The 11,589-nt window shown below is 32.2% G+C and overlaps 1 protein-coding gene across 3 annotated transcripts; it reads right to left on the bottom strand.

Moving 5' to 3' along the window:
* Positions 1–3,348: 3,348 nt before the first annotated feature.
* Positions 3,349–7,786, bottom strand: LOC108489462 (aspartic proteinase A1-like). Of its 3 annotated transcripts, none has more exons than XM_053019989.1 (14): positions 7,634–7,786; positions 6,396–6,773; positions 6,218–6,278; positions 5,702–5,796; positions 5,518–5,630; positions 5,264–5,432; positions 5,130–5,169; positions 4,941–5,005; positions 4,581–4,694; positions 4,432–4,496; positions 4,173–4,329; positions 3,964–4,083; positions 3,784–3,872; positions 3,349–3,690 (listed from the first exon to the last, which is right to left on the bottom strand). In XM_053019989.1, the coding sequence occupies exons 1-14, from the start codon at positions 7,769–7,771 to the stop codon at positions 3,606–3,608; spliced, it is 1,689 nt and encodes a 562-aa protein (XP_052875949.1). In that variant the 5' UTR covers positions 7,772–7,786; the 3' UTR covers positions 3,349–3,605. The 3 variants fall into 3 exon arrangements, with proteins under 3 accessions (XP_052875949.1, XP_052875950.1, XP_017649513.1); XM_053019990.1 differs by having other exon boundaries at positions 7,645–7,765; XM_017794024.2 differs by having other exon boundaries at positions 7,522–7,690.
* Positions 7,787–11,589: the final 3,803 nt, after the last annotated feature.

Genomic DNA, 11,589 nt, shown 5'->3' with positions numbered 1-11,589 from the left:
AAAAAAGGTCATTTTTTCCATGGCCAATGGGCGGCCGCCTTTCTCTTCATGTTGTACCGACAATGATCCACGTGGCAAAAGGAGAAGCTTTGGCCGACTGGACGGCGGATTTGCTTACAATGCTTAGCTTATAGCCAGTTAAGCAATGAATCATGTAGTGGCACGTGGTAGGTGAGTTGGCAGAATGGCCTGTATTTAAAAGTTGGTCTTTGGTGCAGATACAATGGCCACCTCAAGATGTTGGCCCTTGCTTATAGTAGTTACCTACTTTTAGGTTAATTTCACTAATAGTTCAAGGAATATTGTTCAAATTTAAGATTAGTCCTAAATTTGAAAAATGTTCCTATTAAGTTCTTAAAATCTTAATATTGTACCAATCACGTTCTTGTATTAACTTAATTGTCAATTTAAACGGAACATATTTATAGCACAAAGATTGCATGGACAATTAGAATTTGATGTTTTTTGACTCGTCAGATTTAAGGTATTTATGCAATAAATATATATATATTTACAATTTGAGTTACGTGGCTTTAATATGCTTTAAGTCAAATTTGAATTGTCATTTAATAGTTAAGCTAATGATTAGGCTAATAGAATGACCTAATTGATACGATAATAATCCATTAAGAACTCAACTTGAATGCTATAAAATTTAGGATTAATTTAAAATATAGATCATAGTTCAAAGATGTCAATGCAAATAACCCATTACTTGTATTTTATCTAACCTAACCTAATCTAATCCGTACTACAATGGTGGACTATATAAAGTTGTTTACTTAGATGCTTAATTAAAATGATAAAAATATGTAGACTACTTTAAGAGAAAGTAAACGCTTCCTTATCAATGGTTCATGAATCAAGATATTTTTATTTTTGCAAGAAATTTAAAAGTACAGTATAAATCATAATTAATACATGATTAATTAGAACTAGAATCAGTTTGATTCAAAGTACAATAAATTAAGAACAGTAACATAGTTAAATTAGATATATCTGAACAAAACCTACATACGATTAGATTTAAACTTGAATGCTTAATACTTTAATATCTTAATTTTTATCAATACTACCAAAACCCTTACTAGTTATTTTAAATAAGTTAAAAATTATGAAGATAGAGACGATGTTCGGATTGGCAAGGGCCTTGGTTACTCTCCATATAAATTTTATAAAATTATAAGTTGAAATATGTTGAAATTATAATTTCACCTTAAAATTTATAAAATTTAATTTGATTTTTTTAAAAGATAACATAATAATGAATAGCTCTCGAGAAAAATATAACTTAATTTTAACCTCAAAAAAGAATTTCTAATTTCATCCTCAAGATTATTACAATCCATTCTAGAAATGGTTAAATGTTTGAACAATGTTCATATACTCAAGCAATTGGGTAGTTCTCAAAAGAAAAAAAATACACTAAATGCTAATACCCAACACCTAACAACCTAATGACATGGCACTTTGCACCCATGGTAGCTAAATTATTAGATGCGGTGGGTTAGTTGGTTTTATATCTTTCGGATTGTGGGTGAAGTTTTAGAAGAGAACCCCAATGCCAAAAAAAGTGAAGGCTTTATTGTGAAAGAAGGCAAAAGGATTGGTGGGGTCGGCATTTAGTTGAGAGAAGGCAAGGCAGTGACCTAATAAAGCTAACCCAACTCATATTCTCCAACCCACCCTTCTTCATTCATAATCCAAATTTTATTTGTTTGGTTACCATCTTTAAATTCTAATTGCTTTAGACCTGTAGACGTGTGAATTGGAGTTAGTTGGGTTAATTTCAAATCAAGTTTATCTAAATTAGGTCGATTCTGAGTTTAACTCATTTCATTCGTCTTTAAAAACTTCAAACGTATTTGAAATTATTTTTCTGAATAAATTATTTTTAAGTTAAGTTTATTTAGAACAAATTAATTATGCTTTCAAAAGCATATTGTTTTAGAACGCGACCATATCATACTCTATAAATTTATCAATCTTGAATTCAGATAAAATGGATCTAACTTATTGACTTTTTTTTGTAATAAGATCCACTAGCGTGGGTGCCTTTGTTGGCACCTCAAACGAAGTCCTTTTCAAGTGAAATTCCCAGCTAGAGTGTTGTTTTCTGCATCGTCGGTTTTTGTCTACATCCGAAGCATTATTATTTTACTGGCACGTTTTTATTGAACGTGCCAATAATATTTCAAACATACTTGCTCGTTAAGTGTTAGAGAAAGTTTTGCCCATATCTTAATCCAAAATAAACTCATATTAAAGTGTGTATGCATCAATTATAATATGCTTAAAGTATAAGCATTGTAACAATAATCCAAAAGTAAGAACTATTTTTAATATTTTGGCTTGACATGCCATTCTATGATTTTTATAATCAAACACGTAGATATAAAGCTTATGAACAAACACGTAGGCATATATCTTAAAGGAAAAGCTTATAAATAAACACGTAGATATCCTAGAAGAAACTACATAGTTACAATGTTCTTTCTAAAAATGTTCTTTCTAAAAAGGCAAAAAGAAAAATCTTTAACTAAAAGTAATATCAACTAAAAACCACTAAAACATATTTACTTTTTCATAGTTTAAAATAAAATAAAAAATACCAAAAACTTTTATTAGTCACTAAGTTGTTAAACTCAATACTGTGCATCAATCTAAAATTCTCCATCCTACACTTATTCTACATTTAACTTTTTTATGAAATTTAATTTTTTAATAAAGCAATTTTAAACCGTCAAACCTCTAGTCAAACTATGTTGTTACATCTAAAGCATATTTTACTAACTGTACAGTACTTTGAAGCTCATCAAAAAATTTAACAACCTAACCCAAGACTTAAACAGAAACTTATACAAAATTTCAGTAACATTATAATTTCTCAAAATTAAATAATTAAAATAAAAACTTAAAAAGTATCAATAAGTGTCAATATAATTTAACCATTAAAGTTAAATAATTACTAGTAATTTAATAACCTTCAATATAATTTACCCAAACAAACCTAAAATAACATACATCCATAATGACCTAAACCCGAATTTAAAACTCAAATCTAAAATAAACCAAAACTTAAATCCAACTTAATTGAAAATAACTTGAATCTAGTGTAATTCGAATAAATGAATCCGAAATAGGATAACGATTCGAATCTAAAACATGACCAAACCTAAAATAGATCCAAACCTCAAACTAAGTTCAGAAATTCTAAAATATGTATTAATTAACCCACCAAAAATATAACCAGACGCATGAAGTTTTGCTTCCTCTGCCCCTACCTTGAAGATTGTTCTAAGCACTATAAAATGATTAATTAAAAGGCAATAATGAAGAAGAAATAGGTATGGAAACTGATTAATAAGTATCTTTGATCACTGATTATAAAACAAAGTAGCAAATCCAACTTTCAGCCATGGTTAAACGTAATAGAGCAACGACGGAAATATTTACAAGCAACACAACACTATCTTTACGTAATGGAGGCTGAGAGAGCTAGTGACTCCATGTTTCCAACCATCTTTATATAAAGTTATACCTAACACAGTAATGGGTGGACATTTGAAGAAAACTCAGTCACCCCATTCCATGATAAGGTATTTTTATGCCGCCTCGGCAAAGCCAACTCTCTCTTTACCGAAATCGAACACGGTGTGGTAGCGGCCCATGAAAACATCTCCTAAAATCCTGCATCAAATAAAACGTGAACAATTTGGACTAATGTTAAGGAGGATCGAATTAAGTCGAACAAAATCATAATTTGACCATTAGAAAAATTACCAGAGGGGTCCACGAGGAGGAGGAACATCCAAAGCAGTAAAGCCACTGATGCACTGAGCTTGAGGACCTTCACCCACCTTGAGAATATACTGATTGCACCAATAGAGATATAATTAACATCAGTAGGACAAGTTTTCAACTATTGATATAGTACAAACACAAAATGAGGATCGGTTTTACCTCTTCAGGGGAAAGGTCGAAAACTTCGTCACCAATAGTGAAGGAAACAGTTGGCATGGACGATAGACTTCCACATTCAACAGCAGATTCTCCCATCGGACTCGGCATACGGTCACATAGCTGCATAAGTATCAAATTGAAGAAAGAATCAGGCATTGGAAGGAATGCACTCACGAATTATTCAACAAGCATCGAGTCTATTAGGTTACCTGATTGACGTAGTTCAATATGATGTCTTGAGTCTGATTCTGCTTTAATTGGTTCTGCATCCAAACAACAGCCATCTCACAAGCAGGGCACATAGCATTGCCTTGAACTCCGGATGATTTGCCGTTGCCCTCTTCCACCACACTCTCAATGCCCGTGCTATACAAACACATTTGCGCACACCATTAGTTTACCGCTTAAACAAGGTAGCAATACGGTATTAAAGCACAAATGAACAGATAAAGAACTTCAGGGTCTGACCTAACGCCATGAGCTCCATCAAAAGTGCACAATCCAATTTGGGAGCAGATTTTCTGTGGTTGTGTCTGTTGGGAAGTTTACAACAAATGGATACAAATTAATTGCAACTTTATATTAAAATTAACATTCTGAGTAAAACTAGAATTCACCTCAGCTAAAAGTAGATCGATGATGGTTTGCCCGTACTGTTGAACCACTGCCTTGCACTCCTGACTAACTACTCCAGTGGCTCCAATTGCATGGTTTATCATGGTTATCACAGTCTGCACCAAGACAAATAAACGGTTGGGAATCATATCAATAACCAGGTTAACAAGTAAAATAAACAGCAGGAGCTTGATCAGCAGTATGAAAGACTTCCCCTAGTCGATAACATTTATCTTTACACAACATTATTCTATTGCAAAAATAATTTGAAGCCCAGGAAAAAATGACTTGAAACCACCTTGTTTTAATCTGTTAAACAAGAGACTGATCAAAAGATCCAACAATGAAGCATTATGGCTTACCGTTGGACCTGCGAGCAAAGAAGTTCCAGAATCTGCAATTGCTGCACAGCCGCCAGCACAAAATCCTGAATAACATATGCCCAGGTAAAAATTAGAAAATTTAATGCCAAGAAATGTTGTTGATTGAAAGAAAGTAACTAATGAGCTTCAGGTATTCCTTTATCCCACTTGGCATTGGAAGAAACATACCAGTTGGTTTGTCACCAATAAGAACATCACCCATATCAAACTGTCAAAAAGAAGAGATAATTAAGAAATATGAAAAAGACAACTAAGTACAGATCATTCATCTGCACGTAATAATTTAAGTTTAAAAGGTTAACCTGCCAATATCCCTTTTGTGTTACAGGGACATATGTGTGTTTTCCTTTGTAATGGTCTGGATCAACCCCACCAAACACAATTTCACCACCCACTTCTTCCCCTACGTTCCGGTTAAGCCAAAATGAAAATACTGGTTCCTTGATAAGACCCTGTTTGAGCATGTTGTACCTGTAAAACAAACAAGTGTTCCCAGATAAGCACATACCATTTAGAGAAATCTTAAATAGCCAATAAAATTAGAAAAGAAAAATACCACACTGGGACAGCTTTCCCAACTGAAATCTCCTTAAACCCAAGTCCTAAAATCCCATCAAACTTGGCCGCCAAAAATATAAGACCTGGCTCCTTAGTAGTCTCAATAAATTCCTGATAAAGAAAACAATTACCAGGTTAGCTTTCATGTGCAGATGAAATAGAAGAAGATTAGCTGCACTAACCTGATCTTCCACAACCAAGTTACCAATTTGGACATTGTCATAACTAAAGAAACCAGAAATAGCTCCAGTGCCATACTGAATAGATGCAGGTTTCCCTGCACCAAATATGAAAATACGACTATATTATTTTAGCATCAAGGAGAATAGACGAGCATAATTCAATTTATCAAGTGAGCCTACAAGAAAACTGTAGCAAGAACGTAGTGCAATTTCATTAATACTAGGCCAGAAAAACATGCATAATGTCGTGAGTTGTAGGAACCCATCTTCTTACTGAAGTCAAACCTACCAGGAATAGACCAACCAAAGAAACAACCATACATTACACAGCAATTATGATCGACCTAGGTGCATGTACTTAAAGAATATCAGAGATCATTACTTTGAAAATAATTATTTCACACATCACCACTCAAATTAATAAAATCAGGAACTTGATATTGTTCGTATGCCCTTAAAATCAAGAAGAACAAGTTTCTAAAACAATTATGAGTGCCGTAAAAAGAGAAGACATACCATTCTTCTTATATGTTTTTGACTCACTTGCCTTGTACTTGGAATGGAAGTAGCATGCAACCTACACCAAAATGAAAGAACATAAATCCTTTGCCCTGAAACATGTCTGCTTCCCCAATTATCAAGGCAAATAGTTTTTTTCCTATACTTCATAGTAAACTTAAATGCAGGGGCTCACCGAAAAATAACACTTAGATGATGGCACCCACAAATTTGAGCTGCCAGTGTCAAATATCACAGTGAACTTTTGTGGTGGAGTTCCTACACCAATCTCACCGTAGTACTGAGCATCCATGTAGTTCTTCAAGGCAACAATATCTGTGTCCTCATGGTCTCCGTGATTATTATGGAGGCCATACTTTTCTTGCATAGATGCTATGAGAGCCTGTCGATCCTCGGACTCAAGCCGGGAAGCAAGTCGGTTGTTTGGATCAAATTTCTTCTTTTTCAGCCCAATTCTAACCAACCCATCGTCGGATGCAGTCATGACAGAAAACAAAATAGACAAGACGAACAATGACAGCACAACCACGTTCATAGACATTCCCATATTAACCTATATAGCCCCATTGAACAATCAGTTGTTAGATAACAAACAGAAAGGCAAAGAATTAGGTATATCACTTATCCACTTATGCACGATGAAGAAACGCTAATATCAACACCCATCTGCCATAACTTCGAACCTGGCAAGTTATAAATTCTAAAAATCCTATAAAAACATCAAAACATCTTAAACATTTTATTGTTTTCAGCTTATATAGTTTCCTGCATACAAAAATTTTAAAATATATATATATATATATATATATATCTTTTCAATTTTAACCTGCCATATAGCTAGTTAGCACTAAGAAGAAACAAAGTTCAACAACTATATATTTCAAAATTCATACTATATCCTCATCCTCAAGCTAGTTACAACTAAGAAGAAACAAAGTTCAATAACAATATATTTCTTCAAACTCCATACTAGATCCTAATCCTCACGTCAGCTCAACCAATTTGATTCCTCATTTACCGTCAAACAAATAACTAGCTAGTGAAAACAAGTCATCATTTACAGGTTATAGTCACTGAAACTCCATTCAAGCCTTGATTCAACATGATCAACAACAGAAAAAAAAAATAAAGTCTCTAGCTAAATTAAACTACAAAGAAGCATGCATCGATAACAAGCAGAGCATCATCCAACAAGATCAAAACCGAGCAACAAAATATCAGCATAAAATACACCAAAAAAGATTTTAAAAAATACGAAAAATTAAAAAGAAAATGGAGGACCAAGAAAGAACAATGCTCACCGCTTTAGACGAAAACAAACAAGGGAAAGGTAAAGTACGGTGATGTGAGAAAATTAAAAAAAAGAGGAAACAAATATATAGAGAGAATCCCAAGAATGAAACAGAAAGGAACCTTAAAGCTACCTGTCAAATTCCTAGACCCGGTGGGGTCCGACTCAGCAAACCCGATATTTAAGCTAATGATTCTATTGCTCAATCTGAGCCGTTGATCTTTATCGAGGGCTGTAGTTTTAACGGTTAAGATAAACATGGGAGGATAACAAGGCACACGATTTATCTCGTTTCTCGGACCATCTTACTATAACGAGTAAAAGTTAAACAGCTTAAGGGTAAGGGCAATGGTTCCATGCTTTTGAGTGTTGGTGTTTTTGAATATCAATGCCTTTAATCTTTGTGAATTGATGGCGATGATGAAGAGATGGACGGTTGTGATGCTTAAATTAATGGAATTTAATTAAGAGGTTAAAACTGAAACGACTACGTGGCTGTAAAAGCCATACTTTTTGGACTCTAATAAGATTTGTTAACATTAACGCACTACTGTTAGTCGTTAAAACGGCGGCGTTTTTCTGTTTTCGGAGTTATGGATTTTGAGCCCTAAGACATAGTGGCTTGGGATATTAAGAGCCCAAAAGGTTTTGAGATTGGACCTTCACAGCCTAGCCTCATTTGGGCTTTTTTTTACCGTAATTTTTGTCTCCTAAATTTGACTGTTAAATTCACTTTACTATATAAATCATTTTTTTTATCCATGTTAGTCTTTGAAATCGAAAACATTTGTTAATTTGACCCTTAAACTTAAATTTTATTAATGTGTGATGAAAGCTTAACATATACATACAATTGAGAAAAGCTTATGCAAAATAATGTCAGGAGATGATGTGGTAGAATTTTAGAGTTTTACGTCATCAAACCTTAACAAAATCTAGATTCATGAGCTAAATTGAAAAAAGCTACAAAATTATAAGACTTACATGAATAAAACAAATTTAAATACTAAAATAGACTTAGTCGCCAAGTTTAATAGTCAAGAAGTACATTAACCCTTATTTTTAACCTAATTATTCTCTAAAGTTGTTAAATATCCCTTTCTCCTTTTAGGGGATTTTTCAAATAATATTTCTTAAACCACATCTATATGACTATTTGGTTATATTTGTTGATACAAAGTTTTGAGTAATGGAGGAGGGTGGAGATTCACAAGGTAATGCTAAAAGCTTCAGGATAGTTGGAGGAAGCTTGGATGAGTGGTGTAAATTAAGGTATTGATATGGTAGAGTAATCATGCTCGACGGTGGTGATAAGTTAATCTTTTTATGGGGTTAATACATAAATCTAACTTATGAGAGGTTACTCGAAAAACTCTCAATAGGTGATTGACAAGCACCTACATGCTCATACATAAAAAGCTTTGTTGTCTAAAGGGGATTAGCTAGTTTGGTCCAATGATTACGCCTTTGTTTGGTAGGTTGGTGGACATGTTGCATTTTTTTTTATAATTATTTGGTGAAGAGATTGTTTCGAGTGAGATGCTTAAATTTGATTTCTTCTTTCTTTCGAGACAAATAGACAAAGCCTTGGAGGTTTGGGGTTTTCTTACCTTGTTGAGTAAGGTCAAGGTTCATTTAATTTGCTTTTCAACCATGTAAAGTTGACAATTGATGTATTCACAATTTATTGTGAAAGAACTCTTTTTCCTTCTCCATTTATGTATATGTACGGATTACACCTATTAATAGATTAGATTATTCTTCGAAACTTAAAAGTTCGTTTGAAATTTGAAAAAGTTTAGGTAAAATTATTAGGCTAAAAAATGGGATTAGGTAAAAAGACTAAGTCCATTTAAATCATGGGTTGAGCTCAAACTTAAATATTCAATACCCGAACTTGATCCGACCAATTTTTTTTTAAGTTTGTAATACCTTTTATTATGTTATTTTTTATATTATGTAATTTATAATGCACAAAAATTAAATCTATAGTAGAATTATGTAAGCATTAAAAATATTAAGATGGATATATATAATATGGGTAGTTTTAAGGTGGACTTTGGTTTACTATTTATAAATTATAAGCGGACTTGAACAAAATTTTATACTCATATATAAAGTCGGGTTAAACTTGACAAACATAAAGTGTATTAATATAATGTTTAGGTCTAACTTAACTCATAAACACTTTTAGTATTGATATTGTCAACGTATTAATACTTCATTAAGCACCCTTAAAAGCAAATATAAACAATTAAAACTTTTAACAAATAATCAAATTTGTTAATGAATTGTATCACATAACACACTTGTATGACTTTATTTTATTTTTAATTATGATAATGTATTATAAGATGATTCACTAGTAATATTGTATAAAGCTATACATGCAACATATATAATTATGTGGTTAGGGAAAGTGCTAATGAGTGGTGGGAAGAAATGATAATAGATTTTTATTGAAATATTTGGGCAGTATTTAAATTTTAAAATTATTATTATTACGAGAAGGAATTCAAAGAGAAGGAACAAAGTTTACGTTTTGGAAAAAAAGAAAAGGGTAAATTATTTTCAATGTCATTAAATTATTATTAAGTTTACGTTTTGATTATTTAACTTTAAAAAGTTATAAAATAATTATTGAAGTATTCGAAAGTTTTCATTTAAGTCATTAAACTATTTGAAAGTTTTTATTTAAGTCATTGGGTTAATTTCTTTAAAAACAAAAGGTTCGACTAGTGGAGCTTCAAGTAATGATTCAATGATCTGTTTAGTGGATTAATACTCATTGACGAAAAGAAGAACATACCTTATATCTAAGTTGATCTGATAATTAGTGTCAGAAATTGAAAAAGAAAGTTATTGTAGAGGAGAGGGAATGAGAGCTTCCAATTGGTGCCGGTAGTGTAAATAGAGAATGTCATACAACAATGATTTTAATAGCCCCAATGACCAGTTTGTAACTTTTTAAAGTTGAGTGATCAAGACATAAACTTACTAATAGTTTAGTGATATTAAGTATAATTTACCCCAAAGAAAAAGAAGTGAATGTGGCAGACCAACCCCGTAGCATCAGTATGCGAAAGGCATCGTATGTTACCTCAACAAATTAAGTACTTTGTGGTGGAAATTTCTTGCACTATGGTCCCCTCTTCACTTAGTCAATTTTGTCTAACGAAAAGACTAGTGCCGTTGTTTTTGTTTGACCCTTCTATCTCTCCGCCATGACCAAGCTAACCTCTCTTCCAAATTTCAACTTTGTCTTTAAGGGTACTAACACGTGGCCAATCAAAAAAGACCAAAATTTTCATCTATATGACTTTATTACTAAATTGACCCCTAAAATATATCTCAATTACCATTTTGATCCTTAAAGTTCTTTTATCAAAACGTGACCCATTGCACATTCTTATTAGATGTTGTATTTTTTTGTATGTGTAAAACGAGAGAAAATTGATAGTTCAAATATTATTTTTTTAGTAAAAATAGCTTTAAGAACCAATCCATAAATTGGGATAAAATTTAAGGACTAATATACTAATAACACCTATATATGATATTGTCATTGTGTTTTTAGAGAGATCAACGCCTTTGCTTAACCGATACCGCTAAAATGTGTAACAAAAGAAGTATCGATTACTAAAACACATAATTCAAATCATTGTAGTTTTCTATTGATTTGATGGGCAGTCGAGCTAAACAAGATGCACGTGAAGGAAAAATGAGCGATTCAAGCTCAACCACATATTTTATTTTGGATGGTTGTAGTTTGCTAAACTTTTGGAATAAACCCATTAGTATATTTTAATTTATAATTTAATTAAAATTAGTACTTTAATTTTAAAATTTAAATTGAATTCTTAAAATATCGATATAACAGTAATTAATTTTTTTATCAATCTAATTGTTAGTTTAGACGTTAAATGTCGATTCAGATGATTTAACATGTAAAATCCCATACTGTTTATGCAGTAGGTATATACGTATTTGTAATTTAACCCACACATGCTCTAAATATATGCTACGTTGTATTTGAACTGACATTTAATATCTAAGTTAATTGTAAGATTGATTGACT

The sequence above is a fragment of the Gossypium arboreum genome, chromosome 10 (assembly GCF_025698485.1).
Source record: "Gossypium arboreum isolate Shixiya-1 chromosome 10, ASM2569848v2, whole genome shotgun sequence".
Lineage (NCBI taxonomy): Eukaryota > Viridiplantae > Streptophyta > Magnoliopsida > Malvales > Malvaceae > Gossypium > Gossypium arboreum.
The sequence above is the reverse complement of the archived record's forward strand: the minus strand, read 5'-3'. Positions and strand labels throughout refer to the sequence as shown.

What these genes read in the sequence shown, in the direction of transcription:
- LOC108489462 (XM_053019989.1), bottom strand. Translation starts at nt 7,771, where the DNA reads ATGTTTATCTTAACCGTTAAAACTACAGCCCTCGATAAAGATCAACGG. An exon ending in TCGATCTACTTTTAGCTGAG is followed by an intron (nt 4,497 to 4,580) that starts GTGAATTCTAGT and finishes ACTTCCCAACAG; the next exon opens with ACACAACCACAGAAAATCTG. An exon ending in CCTCCTCGTGGACCCCTCTG is followed by an intron (nt 3,691 to 3,783) that starts GTAATTTTTCTA and finishes TATTTGATGCAG; the next exon opens with GATTTTAGGAGATGTTTTCA.